Source organism: Pecten maximus, chromosome 9, assembly GCF_902652985.1.
Source record: "Pecten maximus chromosome 9, xPecMax1.1, whole genome shotgun sequence".
In the NCBI taxonomy this organism is placed as follows: Eukaryota; Metazoa; Mollusca; class Bivalvia; order Pectinida; family Pectinidae; genus Pecten; species Pecten maximus.
In genome coordinates, this window is record NC_047023.1 from 6,063,881 (window position 1) to 6,084,886 (window position 21,006).

At 36.8% G+C, this 21,006-nt stretch overlaps 1 protein-coding gene across 1 annotated transcript in view; it reads right to left on the bottom strand.

Annotated features, from left to right (window-relative positions):
• LOC117334487 (zwei Ig domain protein zig-8-like) overlaps positions 1-20,037 on the bottom strand; it is a 78,558-nt gene extending 58,521 nt beyond the window's left edge. Inside the window, exon 1 of the mRNA XM_033894143.1 lies at positions 19,323-20,037. Within this exon, the coding sequence (XP_033750034.1) occupies positions 19,323-19,410 (88 nt within the window). The 5' untranslated portion in view covers positions 19,411-20,037. The remainder of the gene's footprint in view (positions 1-19,322) is intronic.
• Between the last annotated feature and the right edge of the window lie 969 nt (positions 20,038-21,006).

A 21,006-nucleotide genomic window follows, 5' to 3' on the forward strand; every position in this document is an offset into this window, starting at 1 on the left:
TATATACTACAGGTGAATGTTAGGTATCGGTATATACTACAGGTGAATGTTAGGTATCAATATATACTACAGGTGAATGTACGGTATTGGTATATACTACAGGTGAATGTTAGGTATCGGTATATACTACAGGTGAATGTAAGGTATCGGTATATACTACAGGTGAATGTAAGGTATTGGTATATACTACAGGTGAATGTAAGGTATCGGTATATACTTCAGGTGAATGTAAGGTATTGGTATATACTACAGGTGAATGTAAGGTATCGGTATATACTACAGTTGAATGTTAGGTATCGGTATATACTACAGGTGTATACTACAGGTGAATGTTAGGTATCGGTATATACTACAGGTGAATGTTAGGTATCGGTATATACTACAGGTGAATGTTAGGTATCAGTATATACTACAGGTGAATGTTAGGTATCGGTATATACTACAGATGAATGTAAGGTATCGGTATATACTACAGGTGAATGTTAGGTATCGGTATATACTACAGGTGAATGTTAGGTATCGGTATATACTACAGGTGAATGTTAGGTATCAATATATACTACAGGTGAATGTAAGGTATTGGTATATACTACAGGTGAATGTTAGGTATCGGTATATACTACAGGTGAATGTAAGGTATCGGTATATACTACAGGTGAATGTAAGGTATTGGTATATACTACAGGTGAATGTAAGGTATCGGTATATACTACAGGTGAATGTAAGGTATTGGTATATACTACAGGTGAATGTAAGGTATCGGTATATACTACAGTTGAATGTAAGGTATCGGTATATACTACAGGTGAATGTTAGGTATCGGTATATACTACAGGTCAATGTTAGGTATCGGTATATACTACAGGTCAATGTTAGGTATCGGTATATACTACAAGTCAATGTTAGGTATCGTTATATACTACAGGTCAATGTTAGGTATCGGTATATACTACAGGTGAATGCTAGGTATCGGTATATACTACAGGTCAATGTTAGGTATCGGTATATACTACAGGTCAATGTTAGGTATCGGTATATACTACAGGTGTATACTACAGGTGAATGTAAGGTATCGGTATATACTACAGATGAATGTAAGGTATTGGTATATACTACAGGTGAATGTTATGTATCGGTATATACTACAGGTGAATGTAAGGTATCGGTATATACTACAGGTGAATGTTAGGTATCGGTATATACTACAGGTGAATGTTAGGTATCGGTATATACTACAGGTGAATGTTAGGTATCGGTATATACTACAGGTGTATACTACAGGTGAATGTTAGGTACATGTATCAGTATATACTACAGGTGAATGTTAGGTATCAGTATATACTACAGGTGAATGTTAGGTATCGGTATATACTACAGGTGAATGTTAGGTATCGGTATATACTACACGTGAATGTTAGGTATCGGTATATACTACAGGTGAATGTTAGGTATCGGTATATACTACAGGTGAATGTTAGGTATCAATATATACTACAGGTGAATGTACGGTATTGGTATATACTACAGGTGAATGTTAGGTATCGGTATATACTACAGGTGAATGTAAGGTATCGGTATATACTACAGGTGAATGTAAGGTATTGGTATATACTACAGGTGAATGTAAGGTATCGGTATATACTTCAGGTGAATGTAAGGTATTGGTATATACTACAGGTGAATGTAAGGTATCGGTATATACTACAGTTGAATGTTAGGTATCGGTATATACTACAGGTGTATACTACAGGTGAATGTTAGGTATCGGTATATACTACAGGTCAATGTTAGGTATCGGTATATACTACAGGTGAATGCTAGGTATCGGTATATACTACAGGTCAATGTTAGGTATCGGTATATACTACAGGTCAATGTTAGGTATCGGTATATACTACAGGTGTATACTACAGGTGAATGTAAGGTATCGGTATATACTACAGATGAATGTAAGGTATTGGTATATACTACAGGTGAATGTTAGGTATCGGTATATACTACAGGTGAATGTTAGGTATCGGTATATACTACAGGTGAATGTTAGGTATCGGTATATACTACAGGTGAATGTTAGGTATCGGTATATACTACAGGTGAATGTTAGGTATCGGTATATACTACAGGTGTATACTACAGGTGAATGTTAGGTACATGTATCAGTATATACTACAGGTGAATGTTAGGTATCAGTATATACTACAGGTGAATGTTAGGTATCGGTATATACTACAGGTGAATGTTAGGTATCGGTATATACTACAGGTGAATGTTAGGTATCGGTATATACTACAGGTGAATGTTAGGTATCGGTATATACTACAGGTGAATGTTAGGTATCAATATATACTACAGGTGAATGTACGGTATTGGTATATACTACAGGTGAATGTTAGGTATCGGTATATACTACAGGTGAATGTAAGGTATCGGTATATACTACAGGTGAATGTAAGGTATTGGTATATACTACAGGTGAATGTAAGGTATCGGTATATACTTCAGGTGAATGTAAGGTATTGGTATATACTACAGGTGAATGTAAGGTATCGGTATATACTACAGTTGAATGTTAGGTATCGGTATATACTACAGGTGTATACTACAGGTGAATGTTAGGTATCGGTATATACTACACGTGAATGTTAGGTATCGGTATATACTACAGGTGAATGTTAGGTATCGGTATATACTACAGGTGAATGTTAGGTATCAATATATACTACAGGTGAATGTACGGTATTGGTATATACTACAGGTGAATGTTAGGTATCGGTATATACTACAGGTGAATGTAAGGTATCGGTATATACTACAGGTGAATGTAAGGTATTGGTATATACTACAGGTGAATGTAAGGTATCGGTATATACTTCAGGTGAATGTAAGGTATTGGTATATACTACAGGTGAATGTAAGGTATCGGTATATACTACAGTTGAATGTTAGGTATCGGTATATACTACAGGTGTATACTACAGGTGAATGTTAGGTATCGGTATATACTACAGGTCAATGTTAGGTATCGGTATATACTACAGGTGAATGCTAGGTATCGGTATATACTACAGGTCAATGTTAGGTATCGGTATATACTACAGGTCAATGTTAGGTATCGGTATATACTACAGGTGTATACTACAGGTGAATGTAAGGTATCGGTATATACTACAGATGAATGTAAGGTATTGGTATATACTACAGGTGAATGTTATGTATCGGTATATACTACAGGTGAATGTTAGGTATCGGTATATACTACAGGTGAATGTTAGGTATCGGTATATACTACAGGTGAATGTTAGGTATCGGTATATACTACAGGTGAATGTTAGGTATCGGTATATACTACAGGTGTATACTACAGGTGAATGTTAGGTACATGTATCAGTATATACTACAGGTGAATGTTAGGTATCAGTATATACTACAGGTGAATGTTAGGTATCGGTATATACTACAGGTGAATGTTAGGTATCGGTATATACTACAGGTGAATGTTAGGTATCGGTATATACTACAGGTGAATGTTAGGTATCGGTATATACTACAGGTGAATGTTAGGTATCAATATATACTACAGGTGAATGTACGGTATTGGTATATACTACAGGTGAATGTTAGGTATCGGTATATACTACAGGTGAATGTAAGGTATCGGTATATACTACAGGTGAATGTAAGGTATTGGTATATACTACAGGTGAATGTAAGGTATCAGTATATACTACAGGTGAATGTTAGGTATCGGTATATACTACAGGTGAATGTTAGGTATCAGTATATACTACAGGTGAATGTTAGGTATCGGTATATACTACAGATGAATGTAAGGTATCGGTATATACTACAGGTGAATGTTAGGTATCGGTATATACTACAGGTGAATGTTAGGTATCGGTATATACTACAGGTGAATGTTAGGTATCAATATATACTACAGGTGAATGTAAGGTATTGGTATATACTACAGGTGAATGTTAGGTATCGGTATATACTACAGGTGAATGTAAGGTATCGGTATATACTACAGGTGAATGTAAGGTATTGGTATATACTACAGGTGAATGTAAGGTATCGGTATATACTACAGGTGAATGTAAGGTATTGGTATATACTACAGGTGAATGTAAGGTATCGGTATATACTACAGTTGAATGTAAGGTATCGGTATATACTACAGGTGAATGTTAGGTATCGGTATATACTACAGGTCAATGTTAGGTATCGGTATATACTACAGGTGAATGTTAGGTATCGGTATATACTACAGGTCAATGTTAGGTATCGTTATATACTACAGGTCAATGTTAGGTATCGGTATATACTACAGGTGAATGCTAGGTATCGGTATATACTACAGGTCAATGTTAGGTATCGGTATATACTACAGGTCAATGTTAGGTATCGGTATATACTACAGGTGTATACTACAGGTGAATGTAAGGTATCGGTATATACTACAGATGAATGTAAGGTATTGGTATATACTACAGGTGAATGTTATGTATCGGAATATACTACAGGTGAATGTTAGGTATCGGTATATACTACAGGTGAATGTTAGGTATCGGTATATACTACAGGTGAATGTTAGGTATCGGTATATACTACAGGTGAATGTTAGGTATCGGTATATACTACAGGTGTATACTACAGGTGAATGTTAGGTACATGTATCAGTATATACTACAGGTGAATGTTAGGTATCAGTATATACTACAGGTGAATGTTAGGTATCGGTATATACTACAGGTGAATGTTAGGTATCAGTATATACTACAGGTGAATGTTAGGTATCGGTATATACTACAGGTGAATGTTAGGTATCGGTATATACTACACGTGAATGTTAGGTATCGGTATATACTACAGGTGAATGTTAGGTATCGGTATATACTACAGGTGAATGTTAGGTATCAATATATACTACAGGTGAATGTACGGTATTGGTATATACTACAGGTGAATGTTAGGTATCGGTATATACTACAGGTGAATGTAAGGTATCGGTATATACTACAGGTGAATGTAAGGTATTGGTATATACTACAGGTGAATGTAAGGTATCGGTATATACTACAGGTGAATGTAAGGTATTGGTATATACTACAGGTGAATGTAAGGTATCGGTATATACTACAGTTGAATGTTAGGTATCGGTATACTACAGGTGTATACTACAGGTGAATGTTAGGTATCGGTATATACTACAGGTGAATGTTAGGTATCGGTATATACTACAGGTGACTGTTAGGTATCGGTATATACTACAGGTGAATGTTAGGTATCGGTATATACTACAGGTGAATGTTAGGTATCAGTATATACTACAGGTGAATGTTAGGTATCGGTATATACTACAGGTGAATGTTAGGTATCGGTATATACTACAGGTGACTGTTAGGTATCGGTATATACTACAGGTGAATGTTAGGTATCGGTATATACTACAGGTGAATGTTAGGTATCGGTATATACTACAGGTGAATGTTAGGTATCGGTATATACTACAGGTCAATGTTAGGTATCGGTATATACTACAGGTGAATGTTAGGTATCGGTATATACTACAGGTGAATGTTAGGTATCGGTATATACTACAGGTGAATGTTAGGTATCGGTATATACTACAGGTGAATGTTAGGTATCGGTATATACTACAGGTGAATGTTAGGTATCGGTATATACTACAGGTGAATGTTAGGTATCAGTATATACTACGGGTGAATGTTAGGTATCGGTCGGTATCACTTTGGGGAACGACTACAGGTGTGTGTTAGGTATCAGTTGGTATCACTTTGGGGAACGACTACAGGTGTGTGTTAGGTATCAGTTGGTATCACTTTGGGGAACGACTACAGGTGAATGTTAGGTATCAGTTGGTATCACTTTGGGGAACGACAACAGGTGAATGTTAGGTATTGATATCACTCCTGCAAGTCCATGTGCAAATACTATATTTGACAAAGTGAAAACCTAGAGAAAATTGAAAATGACTCTTATTTTTATAACTTGCATTTGTATAGAAACTGAAGGATTTTTTCTCGTTATTGTTGCGGCTAGAAAAGCAGTAGCTATCTACATACCCATAGGTGCGCGTTGGCATTAGAGTGCGAACATAAAGAACATTTTAAAAAATTTCTTTTTGCTTTTCATTAAAAATGACATCAAATAACATCAAATACGATATAACTTCTTACATAAAATTGTTTCAGGCAAAGAAAACACAATTTACGGAAATGAAACGGGGACTATTTTTTCAGGCGTATTGATATTTGTCTGTTGTAGTGTGTGGAAAATCAGCACGTGAAATGATGCATTCACACTGTAATATTTACATTCTGTGTTGCATTTGCCTATATGTCGTTAGTAAACCAAATTGTATTCATGAGACTGTATACTACAATTTACAGTGATTCGGTCAGAGTAGGAATACAGCCCCAGATGTTGCAGGTCAAAACAATGGCCGCCAGCTACTTTCGGCCTGGAGAGATTTCGAATGGTAGCATTTATCATCCACAACACAAAAAATAAAGCAACTTCACAAGTTATGAGAGTAATATTTTATAATTAAAACAAAATGTGGTCAACATAAAATAACTATGAGCGCCGTTATTGATCTAATAATTATCAAATTGTCAATGTCGTCACACTCACAGGGGCTCGTTTTCCGAATTTTCAGAAATGTAGGACACGACAACATTAAAAGTAAAGTATTTATAGAAAAATAAAATAAAAATCTTGTAAAAAATCGGGAGCATCGACATGGTTTCCGTTTGTGTATGTATATTGGATTTTAGTTTTGTGGTTATTCACTGATGTTAAAGGCCTACTGTACCTTACAAAATCGAGCCACTGTGAAGTTGAAAATCGTCTGCTAAGATGCGACTGGTTAGACTTGAATCTGTTTCGAACGAAATATCTTTGAAATCGTTTTCACCTACTGTCAAGACGACTTTTATTTAGAATTTAAAAACGGATATTCTTCTGAAAATAACGTAAATCCAGTCGATAGAAACTTAAGTATTTCCGAAGAATCGAGTCTGTAATTTGCAATACCCGTCCAAAGCCGCATACCTTCTAAATGTTAACCGTATAGCCGAAAAACGGCCTGGATTTTAAACAACCAAAAATTATGCAATTGTGAATAATTTGACGATATCTACAAACGTATATGAAATAGAAAATACGGCCAAATTTGTGCAAAACCATTTGTATGTGTTTGCTATTAATAACGATATGAGGGACTATATTAATCCTTCTGGATGTTTCGGCTGTTCCGGTATTTGAACCTGATGACGTCAGTGATAGGGGAAGCGGCAAATTTAAACGCGTCTTAAGCTACAGTAAATAAAAAATATGAATGTAAATATAAGCATTGAACTGTTACCAAATGGTAGTATACAGTCGATATGAATACGACGGGCGACATTCTATTTATCTGTCACCCAAATTGTATTCACATCGACTGTATACTACCATTTGGTAACAGTTCAATGCTTAATTGTATTCATAGTGTTTCTGTGGTCAAACATATAAAGAATCAACACTCGGAATGTAAATATACTGAAATATAATGGGCAAGCGAGGTCGTTCATCACGCTGGCCTAACTACCGGAGGTATTGAGTAAATCCTGCCGTATATATATATATATATTCAAACAAAAGTGCAAGTTATATAATATGTATGTATATGCGTCTCCAGAGAGCACGGAACCGATATAAATACGACACCTTTACCCAATTGTTTTATTAACTCGAATTTGTAACGGTTACTGCGAGTACGTCATGTGGCCTATATACTCCAGGGGAACCAGTCCGTCTGCCTTGACAGTTAATGGTTATCTTTGGCAGGTAACTTGAACCCCTACCCGTAAATGTGTGACAACGTTATATTACTTTGTACATCGTTACACCATTACGTCGTTTCGCTACTCCTGTTCTCCCCTACTGATCTGATAACACGGCTTTATGATTTTAAAATGCGAACAGGAACTGGTGGAGTATATCCCAACCTGTATCTATTACATGTTTACTCACAGCATAGCTAAAAAGGCAATCGGGTTTCATAGCATGGCAGAAGGCGCCATAATATATTCAAATATCCTGTTCTGCATTTACCTAACAGAATCAGTGTGAAATATCACACTAACGACGCATACAACATAAGGACACGAGGGTAATTACAATCTAGCGAACACCGCTACAATATAATTGTTGTACTATAGCGATCTTACGCTGCTCCTGTGCTCTTAACTGTCCGTTGTACATTGTAGTTGATGTATCATTGACAAAGAGAGAAATAACCAGTATATACGTTTGTCCTTTTAGAGGATGCAGGATTTGTAGCCTAAAGGAATTGATGTCAAAGGCAGCTAGACTGGCAAAGGTATGATTTGGGATTTGATTCCCTGGTTACAAACGCAAAAAACGTGTTGCGATCACCCCAGCATGTACTCTGATAATCTCGAACTCGCATACCATATGTACAATTGTGTATTGTTGTATAGAGATTTTTGTCACGCTATCCTCAAATTGTAAAATAATCGAAAGTGCTGAGAACAAAATGGAAGCTGAAAATAGGTTATAATCTTTTGTTGTTATGATGAGTGTTCAATCAATCCCTTGAAACAAATATAGTAGTGATGATTAATTACGAAAATTATACCGGAAGTTGTACCGGAAGTTATGACATACATAACAGAGTCATACCGATATAAAAAAAATTACAAACAAAACCATACAGTCAGGCATGGGTTATAGAACAGAGACATAACTTTAGTTATTACTAACAGAGCAAATCCATACCTCTAGTCATGGGATACAGAACAGAGTCTTACCTCTAGTCATGGGATAAAGAACAGAGTATTACCTCTAGTCATGGGATAAAGAACAGAGTATTACCTCTAGTCATGGGATAAAGAACAGAGTATTACCTCTAGTCATGGGATAAAGAACAGCGTCATACCTCTAGTCATGGGATAAAGAACAGCGTCATACATCTAGTCATGGCATATAGAACAGCATACCTCTAGTTACGGGTTATAGAACAGAGTCATACATATAATCATCGGTGATAGAACAGAGTCTTACCTCTAGTCATGGGTACGTTTAGTCAAGGGTTATAGAACGATGCCATACTGGTCGTTACAAAATGTATATGATTTACAGAACAGCGGGATACCGTTAGTCAAGAGTTATAGAACAGAGTCTTACCTCTAGTCATCGGTTATAGAACAAAACCACATCTCTAGTCATCGTTTATAGAACAAAACCACATCTCTAGTCATCGGTTATGGAACAAAACCACATCTCTAGTCATCGGTTACAGAACAGAGTCATACCTCTAGTCATCGGTTATAGAACAAAACCACATCTCTAGTCATCGGTTATAGAACAAAACCACATCTCTAGTCATAGGTTACAGAACAGAGTCATACCTCTAGTCATCGGTTATAGAACAAAACCACATCTCTAGTCATCGATTATAGAACAAAACCACATCTCTAGTCATCGGTTATAGAACAAAATCACGTCTCTAGTCATCGGTTATAGAACAAAACCACATCTCTAGTCATCGGTTACAGAACAGAGTTGTACTTTAGTCATCGGTTATAGAACAGAGTCATACCTCTAGTCAAGGGTTATAGAACAGAGTCGTACCTCTAGTCAAGGGTTATAGAACAGAGTCGTACCTCTAGTCAAGGGTTATAGAACAGAGTCGTACCTCTAGTCAAGGGTTATAGAACAGAGTCGTACCTCTAGTCAAGGGTTATAGAACAGAGTCGTACCTCTAGTCAAGGGTTATAGAACAGAGTCGTACCTCTAGTCAAGGGTTATAGAACAGAGTCGTACCTCTAGTCAAGGGTTATAGAACAGAGTCGTACCTCTAGTCAAGGGTTATAGAACAGAGTCGTACCTCTAGTCAAGGGTTATAGAACAGAGTTGTACCTCTAGTCAAGGTTTATAGAACAGAGTCGTACCTCTAGTCAAGGGTTATATAACAGAGTCGTACCTCTAGTCAAGGGTTATAGAACAGAGTTGTACCTTAGTCAAGGGTTATAGAACAGAGTTGTACCTCTAGTCAAGGGTTATAGAACAGAGTTGTACCTCTAGTCAAGGTTTATAGAACAGAGTCGTACCTCTAGTCAAGGGTTATATAACAGAGTCGTACCTCTAGTCAAGGGTTATAGAACAATCCCTTGAAACAAATATAGTAGTGATGATTGATTATGAAAATTATACCGGAAGTTGTACCGGAAGTTATGACATACATAACAGAGTCATACCGATATAAAAATTACAAACAAAACCATACAGTCAGGCATGGGTAATAGAACAGAGACATAACTTTAGTTATGACTAACAGAGCAAATCCATACCTCTAGTCATGATTTACAGAACAGCGTCATACTTCTGGTCATGATTTACCGAACAGCGTTATACTTCTGGTCATGATTTACAGAACAGCGTCATACTTCTGGTCATGATTTACCGAACAGCGTTATACCTCTAGTCATGGCATATAGAACAGCGTTATACCTCTAGTCATGATTTACAGAACAGTGTCATACTTCTGGTCATGATTTACAGAACAGCGTCATACCCTAGTCATGGGATAAAGAACAGTCATACATCTAGTCATGGCATATAGAACAGCATACCTCTAGTTACGGGTTATAGAACAGAGTCATACATATAATCATCGGTGATAGAACAGAGTCTTACCGATAGTCATGGGTTATAGCACAAAACCATACCTCTAGTCATGGGTACGTTTAGTCAAGGGTTATAGAACGATGCCATACTGGTCGTTACAAAATGTATGATTTACAGAACAGCGGGATACCGTTAGTCAAGAGTTATAGAACAGAGTCTTACCTCTAGTCATCGGTTATAGAACAAAACCACATCTCTAGTCATCGGTTATAGAACAAAACCACATCTCTAGTCATAGGTTACAGAACAGAGTCTTACCTCTAGTCATCGGTTATAGAACAACACCACATCTCTAGTCATAGGTTATAGAACAAAACCACATCTCTAGTCATCGATTATAGAACAAAACCACATCTCTAGTCATCGGTTATAGAACAAAATCACATCTCTAGTCGTCGGTTATAGAACAAAACCACATCTCTAGTCATGGGATAAAGAACAGAGTATTACCTCTAGTCATGGGATAAAGAACAGAGTATTACCTCTAGTCATGGGATAAAGAACAGCGTCATACCTCTAGTCATGGGATAAAGAACAGCGTCATACATCTAGTCATGGCATATAGAACAGCATACCTCTAGTTACGGGTTATAGAACAGAGTCATACATATAATCATCGGTGATAGAACAGAGTCTTACCTCTAGTCATGGGTACGTTTAGTCAAGGGTTATAGAACGATGCCATACTGGTCGTTACAAAATGTATATGATTTACAGAACAGCGGGATACCGTTAGTCAAGAGTTATAGAACAGAGTCTTACCTCTAGTCATCGGTTATAGAACAAAACCACATCTCTAGTCATCGTTTATAGAACAAAACCACATCTCTAGTCATCGGTTATGGAACAAAACCACATCTCTAGTCATCGGTTACAGAACAGAGTCATACCTCTAGTCATCGGTTATAGAACAAAACCACATCTCTAGTCATCGGTTATAGAACAAAACCACATCTCTAGTCATAGGTTACAGAACAGAGTCATACCTCTAGTCATCGGTTATAGAACAAAACCACATCTCTAGTCATCGATTATAGAACAAAACCACATCTCTAGTCATCGGTTATAGAACAAAATCACGTCTCTAGTCATCGGTTATAGAACAAAACCACATCTCTAGTCATCGGTTACAGAACAGAGTTGTACTTTTAGTCATCGGTTATAGAACAGAGTCATACCTCTAGTCAAGGGTTATAGAACAGAGTCGTACCTCTAGTCAAGGGTTATAGAACAGAGTCGTACCTCTAGTCAAGGGTTATAGAACAGAGTCGTACCTCTAGTCAAGGGTTATAGAACAGAGTCGTACCTCTAGTCAAGGGTTATAGAACAGAGTCGTACCTCTAGTCAAGGGTTATAGAACAGAGTCGTACATCTAGTCAAGGGTTATAGAACAGAGTCGTACCTCTAGTCAAGGGTTATAGAACAGAGTCGTACCTCTAGTCAAGGGTTATAGAACAGAGTCGTACCTCTAGTCAAGGGTTATAGAACAGAGTCGTACCTCTAGTCAAGGGTTATAGAACAGAGTTGTACCTCTAGTCAAGGTTTATAGAACAGAGTCGTACCTCTAGTCAAGGGTTATATAACAGAGTCGTACCTCTAGTCAAGGGTTATAGAACAGAGTTGTACCTTAGTCAAGGGTTATAGAACAGAGTTGTACCTCTAGTCAAGGGTTATAGAACAGAGTTGTACCTCTAGTCAAGGTTTATAGAACAGAGTCGTACCTCTAGTCAAGGGTTATATAACAGAGTCGTACCTCTAGTCAAGGGTTATAGAACAATCCCTTGAAACAAATATAGTAGTGATGATTGATTATGAAAATTATACCGGAAGTTGTACCGGAAGTTATGACATACATAACAGAGTCATACCGATATAAAAATTACAAACAAAACCATACAGTCAGGCATGGGTAATAGAACAGAGACATAACTTTAGTTATGACTAACAGAGCAAATCCATACCTCTAGTCATGATTTACAGAACAGCGTCATACTTCTGGTCATGATTTACCGAACAGCGTTATACTTCTGGTCATGATTTACAGAACAGCGTCATACTTCTGGTCATGATTTACCGAACAGCGTTATACCTCTAGTCATGGCATATAGAACAGCGTTATACCTCTAGTCATGATTTACAGAACAGTGTCATACTTCTGGTCATGATTTACAGAACAGCGTCATACCCTAGTCATGGGATAAAGAACAGTCATACATCTAGTCATGGCATATAGAACAGCATACCTCTAGTTACGGGTTATAGAACAGAGTCATACATATAATCATCGGTGATAGAACAGAGTCTTACCGATAGTCATGGGTTATAGCACAAAACCATACCTCTAGTCATGGGTACGTTTAGTCAAGGGTTATAGAACGATGCCATACTGGTCGTTACAAAATGTATGATTTACAGAACAGCGGGATACCGTTAGTCAAGAGTTATAGAACAGAGTCTTACCTCTAGTCATCGGTTATAGAACAAAACCACATCTCTAGTCATCGGTTATAGAACAAAACCACATCTCTAGTCATAGGTTACAGAACAGAGTCTTACCTCTAGTCATCGGTTATAGAACAACACCACATCTCTAGTCATAGGTTATAGAACAAAACCACATCTCTAGTCATCGATTATAGAACAAAACCACATCTCTAGTCATCGGTTATAGAACAAAATCACATCTCTAGTCGTCGGTTATAGAACAAAACCACATCTCTAGTCATGGGATAAAGAACAGAGTATTACCTCTAGTCATGGGATAAAGAACAGAGTATTACCTCTAGTCATGGGATAAAGAACAGCGTCATACCTCTAGTCATGGGATAAAGAACAGCGTCATACATCTAGTCATGGCATATAGAACAGCATACCTCTAGTTACGGGTTATAGAACAGAGTCATACATATAATCATCGGTGATAGAACAGAGTCTTACCTCTAGTCATCGGTTATAGAACAAAACCACATCTCTAGTCATCGTTTATAGAACAAAACCAAATCTCTAGTCATCGGTTATGGAACAAAACCACATCTCTAGTCATCGGTTACAGAACAGAGTCATACCTCTAGTCATCGGTTATAGAACAAAACCACATCTCTAGTCATCGGTTATAGAACAAAACCACATCTCTAGTCATAGGTTACAGAACAGAGTCATACCTCTAGTCATCGGTTATAGAACAAAACCACATCTCTAGTCATCGATTATAGAACAAAACCACATCTCTAGTCATCGGTTATAGAACAAAATCACGTCTCTAGTCATCGGTTATAGAACAAAACCACATCTCTAGTCATCGGTTACAGAACAGAGTTGTACTTTTAGTCATCGGTTATAGAACAGAGTCATACCTCTAGTCAAGGGTTATAGAACAGAGTCGTACCTCTAGTCAAGGGTTATAGAACAGAGTCGTACCTCTAGTCAAGGGTTATAGAACAGAGTCGTACCTCTAGTCAAGGGTTATAGAACAGAGTCGTACCTCTAGTCAAGGGTTATAGAACAGAGTCGTACCTCTAGTCAAGGGTTATAGAACAGAGTCGTACATCTAGTCAAGGGTTATAGAACAGAGTCGTACCTCTAGTCAAGGGTTATAGAACAGAGTCGTACCTCTAGTCAAGGGTTATAGAACAGAGTCGTACCTCTAGTCAAGGGTTATAGAACAGAGTCGTACCTCTAGTCAAGGGTTATAGAACAGAGTTGTACCTCTAGTCAAGGTTTATAGAACAGAGTCGTACCTCTAGTCAAGGGTTATATAACAGAGTCGTACCTCTAGTCAAGGGTTATAGAACAGAGTTGTACCTTAGTCAAGGGTTATAGAACAGAGTTGTACCTCTAGTCAAGGGTTATAGAACAGAGTTGTACCTCTAGTCAAGGTTTATAGAACAGAGTCGTACCTCTAGTCAAGGGTTATATAACAGAGTCGTACCTCTAGTCAAGGGTTATAGAACAATCCCTTGAAACAAATATAGTAGTGCTGATTGATTACGAAAATTATACCGGAAGTTGTACCGGAAGTTATGACATACATAACAGAGTCATACCGATATAAAAAAATTACAAACAAAACCATACAGTCAGGCATGGGTTATAGAACAGAGACATAACTTTAGTTATGACTGACAGAGCAAATCCATAACTCTAGTCATGATTTACAGAACAGCGTCATACTTCTGGTCATGATTTACAGAACAGCGTCATACCTCTAGTCATGATTTACAGAACAGCGTCATACTTCTGGTCATGATTTACCGAACAGCGTTATACCTCTAGTCATGGCATATAGAACAGCGTTATACCTCTAGTCATGATTTACAGAACAGTGTCATACTTCTGGTCATGATTTACAGAACAGCGTCATACCCTAGTCATGGGATAAAGAACAGTCATACATCTAGTCATGGCATATAGAACAGCATACCTCTAGTTACGGGTTATAGAACAGAGTCATACATATAATCATCGGTGATAGAACAGAGTCTTACCGATAGTCATGGGTTATAGCACAAAACCATACCTCTAGTCATGGGTACGTTTAGTCAAGGGTTATAGAACGATGCCATACTGGTCGTTACAAAATGTATGATTTACAGAACAGCGGGATACCGTTAGTCAAGAGTTATAGAACAGAGTCTTACCTCTAGTCATCGGTTATAGAACAAAACCACATCTCTAGTCATCGGTTATAGAACAAAACCACATCTCTAGTCATAGGTTACAGAACAGAGTCTTACCTCTAGTCATCGGTTATAGAACAACACCACATCTCTAGTCATAGGTTATAGAACAAAACCACATCTCTAGTCATCGATTATGGAACAAAACCACATCTCTAGTCATCGGTTATAGAACAAAATCAAATCTCTAGTCGTCGGTTATAGAACAAAACCACATCACTAGTCATCGGTTATAGAACAGAGTTGTACCTCTAGTCATGGGTTATAGAACAGAGTCATACCTCTAGTCAAGGGTTATAGAACAGAGTTGTACCTCTAGTCAAGGGTTATAGAACAGAGTCATACCTCTAGTCAAGGGTTATAGAACAGAGTTGTACCTCTAGTCAAGGGTTATAGAACAGTCATACGTCTAGTCATGGGATATAGAACAAAACTATAATAGCAATAGCAATAGCAGTTATCGGTCTTCTTATAAGCGTGTCCGCTTATGGCGGTTATGTTTTAAATTGAGTTTTATATCCATACATTGTATTGACATTACGTGCTGTATGAGTTCTTTTAATGACATTAAATTGTTTTTATGGATAAAGTATTGGATTACGTCATTACTGAGTGCACAAGCTGTTTAGTTATAAACGAACTCGTTACATGTATGTTATGAAGGTATGCTGAGGACCTGTTCGCGCGTAAGAGAGAAGAATCCAAATCAATCAAACTTGTGTTAGCGCAGTGTCCCCTATCAACCTTTGTATAATCTTCATTGGATTGTTATTAGCTCAGGAGACAAAACCGACGCGACACAAAAAAGGACAAAGGAATCTTAACGCTGTCCATCACCAGGGAAATAGGAATGTGACTGAATATGTGTAATTCATACATATTTCAACACTCCACAGTCCAATAGCCTGCTTTTCATATAATGTAGGTGTATATTTTGTATATAATTATAGTCTTTATTTATTACTAACAAAATGCATCTGATGTCAAGAAGTGTATACAATCGACATTTATACACATAGAGTCATAAGCTAGTTCATTTTACCATTCGTCTATCAAATATTACTGATTGCACATCAATGTTTAGACATACAATTCTCTGACCCATATAAGTAAAAGGGTGTATATCCCGAGGATGCTGACCTGCCATTGGTACTGGTCATTCATACATGTAGACGTAGAATAAATTTATATAATCTGAACTTATTCAGTTTTGTACCGGATGTCAGCTGACGACGATCTACATTAACATTTAATACACTAAAACAATCTCATTAAAATTATCATTTAATACACTAAAACAATCTCATTAAAATTAACATTTAATACACTAAAACAATCTCATTTAAATTATCATTTAATACACTAAAACAATCTCATTTAAATTATCATTTAATACACTAAAACAATCTCATTAAAATTAACATTTAATACACTAAAACAATATCATTTAAATTATCATTTAATACACTAAAACAATCTTATTTAAATTATCATTTAATACACTAAAACAATCTCATTTAAATTATCATTTACTACACTAAAACAATCTCATTTAAATTATCATTTAATACACTAAAACAATCTCATTTAAATGATCATTTACTACACTAAAACAATCTCATTTCAATTATCATTTAATACACTAAAACAATTTCATTTAAATTATCATTTAATACACTAAAACAATCTTATTTAAATTATCATTTAATACACTAAAACAATCTCATTAAAATTAACATTTAATACACTAAAACAATCACATTTCAATTATCATTAAATTATTTGATGTTATAAAAATGTATAGACATTTGTTGGGTTTTCCCTGCTACATGTACGTCCCTAGGATAGCTGAGCCCACTTGACGAAGCCACACGATTGGACGATGTTTGGATATAAACAAATTAACGTTATGTATTTTTTTCAGGGGCCGCTGCGACCGAGTGGTTAAGGTGTCCCGACACTTAACACTAGCCCTCCACCTCTGGGTTGCGAGTTCGAAACCTACGTGGGACAGTTGCCAGGTACTGACCGTAGGCCGGTGGTTTTTCTCCGGGTACTCCGGTTTTCCTCACCCTCCAAAACCTTGCACGTCCTTAAATGACCCTGGCTGTTAATAGGACATTAAACAAAAATAAACTATCCCAGCCATTGATTTTATCAATACGTAGGGCAAACTAAGGTCATATAAGCATATGGTAAGCCATTATGCACTTGTGTGTATAAAAAGATCAAATGATCTTGTGACGGTGGAAACCTCGATATTATTAAAGCTCCACGTTTGACGTTGATAAGATGGTACCTTTAACTTTAGTAGTCTATCACCTGACCACTCGTGATATATAACTTAGCAGAGGATGTACACTACACGTTTAATTAGAAGCATTCATTGAGATAACCACTCTGTATCATCGCTGTCCGGGTGGTACACTTGTGTCTCTCGAGACACTGTTCTACATCAACCGCTAATGACAAAGTAGTCATAACTTTGCAGTAATTATCCTACCGATGTCAATTGAACACATGTTCAGATATGAACACATGTTCTATAAAATAACTATCTATCAGTCAAGGAATAACGTGCACAATGTCGACAATTTGCCTAATCATTCCTGTCTTTGTGATTACACATTTTTTAAGACAATTGTACAAATTACTTGATAAAAATGAGGTGGCATGTTTCGCTATTAGAAGTAAAATTTAGTGGTTCCAATGACCAGCTGTGAGCCTATTATCGTCAAGTATCACATGAAAGTCGTTATCTGGTAGTAAAGCATTATGGGAATATATGCCACTTTGAAAAAATAGTGTGTGAACACTATTTTTTGTATTTATGCGAAATATATTACAAGAGTTCCCAGCGTAAATTGTGTACTGCAAATTAAAAAGTCATTGATGTTCTTAATATTGAGATTAAGCGTGTTTTTTTTAATCATAAAATATTAACTTAAATCAATGAAACGTTTATGTGGAACTTTTATATCATTTACACGCGGGGTGGTTTCCTGACAATGAATTGCGCTGTCGATATGTTCATGGACTTGTTGACGAGGATCCAGACGACAACGTCGTAAAATACACACACTGGGACGCCAAATCTCTTCATTGAACGATAAATTGAATTCAGCTTCTCTTTATCTCTGTGACGAGTTTATCTCGTTATTCCTAAAATAGGTATGTAGTGACACTGACTACCGTTTCTATAGCTGCTTTGACATATTCCACACGAGATTCTAAACAAGTGTGCAAACCAAACATATATATACCCAATGAACCCCTAATGTACCCTGTAGGTTTGTTTACACATTGTGATTACACATGTATTTATATATGGATTACAGTACAACAAGTGGAAGTAATTCTTAAAGAAAGACAATGTTATAAAAACAAATTGTCCAGTGCAGGTATATAACAATTTCCTGCCAAATGCGTAGGTATAGATATTCGGCCGACAAAACAAATACATATGTTGACGGCATTATCTCGACAGCAGCAAGTTTATTACTCCCTTTAAAAAGAAATATGGATTAGTTTTTATCCTCAGTGATTTATTAAACTTGACGCGTGTATGTATGTCTGTTTAACACTGGCTACCCCGACAGAGTAAATGTCGGAGCCCGTTCTTCGTATCCCCTTATCATATGACAGAGATTCTCCTCTTTTCATATGTATTCCATTTGCGTCACACTGGTGCGTGTGTTCTCCTAATCTTGTCAATAATGTATTCATTCTTTATTCGGGTTTAACTACGGTAGTATGTTAAACGATGTTTTGATTAAATGTAACTATTTATATCTCACCTGACAGACTTACCCGGTGTAACGTTACAACACATGTCGATCAGTATAACTATAAACGAAAAGGGTTTACTGTACCTACAATGAAATAAGAAGTTTACTGTACCTACAATGAAATAAGAAGTTTACTTACCTGCCATAATACACAAACATATCCACGATAGAAGAATATTCCGTGTTTTAAGGAAACATCCAACCGTATGTATCATTGTAACATCCATTGTGTCAGATCGAGAAGTTAGTTTGAGTCTTCCTGTCCCTAACTGTTCTTTTGGAATCGGTACAAATCCGACACGTGCACAGCTATACGTAAAAGTAACGAATGACGCCTTGACTATGTAAACAACAGACTCCCAATACAATCACTTCAACGCTTTAGGATATATTTTAAAGGAGATGCAAATATAAAGGAAAAGTAATCCACGAAATTCAGTCTCGACATTAAGTCTTCTGAGAACATGAAGTTAATCACAATATCATTCTTGGTAGAATAACTTAAGACACAGTATCAACACACGACCAATCAGCCTGTATTTAAGTCAACACCAATAAGTCTCTGATCCGTCATTTAAATCAGCGTATCAATAAAGAACAGAACAAGTGGTAATCAAACATAACATAAACGACTAAATACACAGAAACTGCCTCCTCTTTGTATCACTTGACAGCTCAGCCATAATAATTTGTTTTAAATGGATGTCCGTTATCTGTTATGTTATTCGTGAATCTGCTTACACTGATACACATCCTCGTTAATAGTCTATTATAACTGGGCGCCCCACATACAGCCAGCTTGGGTTCCGCTCAGTGGCCGCGATCTCTGTGATCCGTGTGTGTGCTACTGAAGAGAGCGGGCCGCTACTACTGAAGCTGAGCCAAGTGCTCGGTGTATTTAACTGTGTTTTCTGTAGTACTATGTTCACACAGGACCGTAGCACAAGTATTTTTGTCCTGACGGTAACACTGAGCGAGTGTCATTGTTACTGTAACGGGAGGAGTCTGGGTAGCCTTCATCCTTGTTATAAAGTAGATAGGTTCTCATTTAGCCTAGATATTTGTCTTATTTTTATGAGTTCCTTTCAGATACAAAATATGCCATTCATATGAGTAAAAATGCGTGTTTCTTGGGAGGCTACACTATGCTTGCGTTTTTACCTTTGTGGTGCCGATTTTATAGATCTACCCCACTGAAGTATACTGTCACCTCGTAACTCAGTTGGTTAAAAAAAATGAAACCGGATCATCTAAGATACATCGTGTAGACAAGATTTGGTTAAAATCCCGCTTGACATCTTGTAAGCGACTGACCTTGAGTCTAACTCCTGTCTATCCTCTTTAATAATGTCGAATGTTGAGGTTTTTAATTACATACCCCACGTTAAACACTGACAAGCCCTATCTTCAGGCTAATGGGTGTCGCTCACAAATCGTCATGTCTGTGAAAGAGCAGACTAAATTAAAGATTCGAGGTAAAAAAAAACGAAAATGTGGTGGTGTCCTCTCGCTCGAGTGCTAGCCAATATTTTTTTTATTACATCACTTCTATACAGTAGAATCGGGGCGTCTGCGTGCTCCAACTCCATCAACCTGAGGATCGTCCTGAAAGTAACTGACAGGAATAGCATTTCAGAAACATATGTCGCGTAATAAAACCGATAAATCGACCAGTAGCGTAAAGTGGTTTTTAGCAGATTGAACCTGATTTCATTTAGCTTAAGTTTTAAACAGTCATTTATCATATTTATATGTCAGAAAACGTTTATTGGTAAGATTTAACTTTATTTATTTTACATCTGTGAAACAATCTACAGTTTATA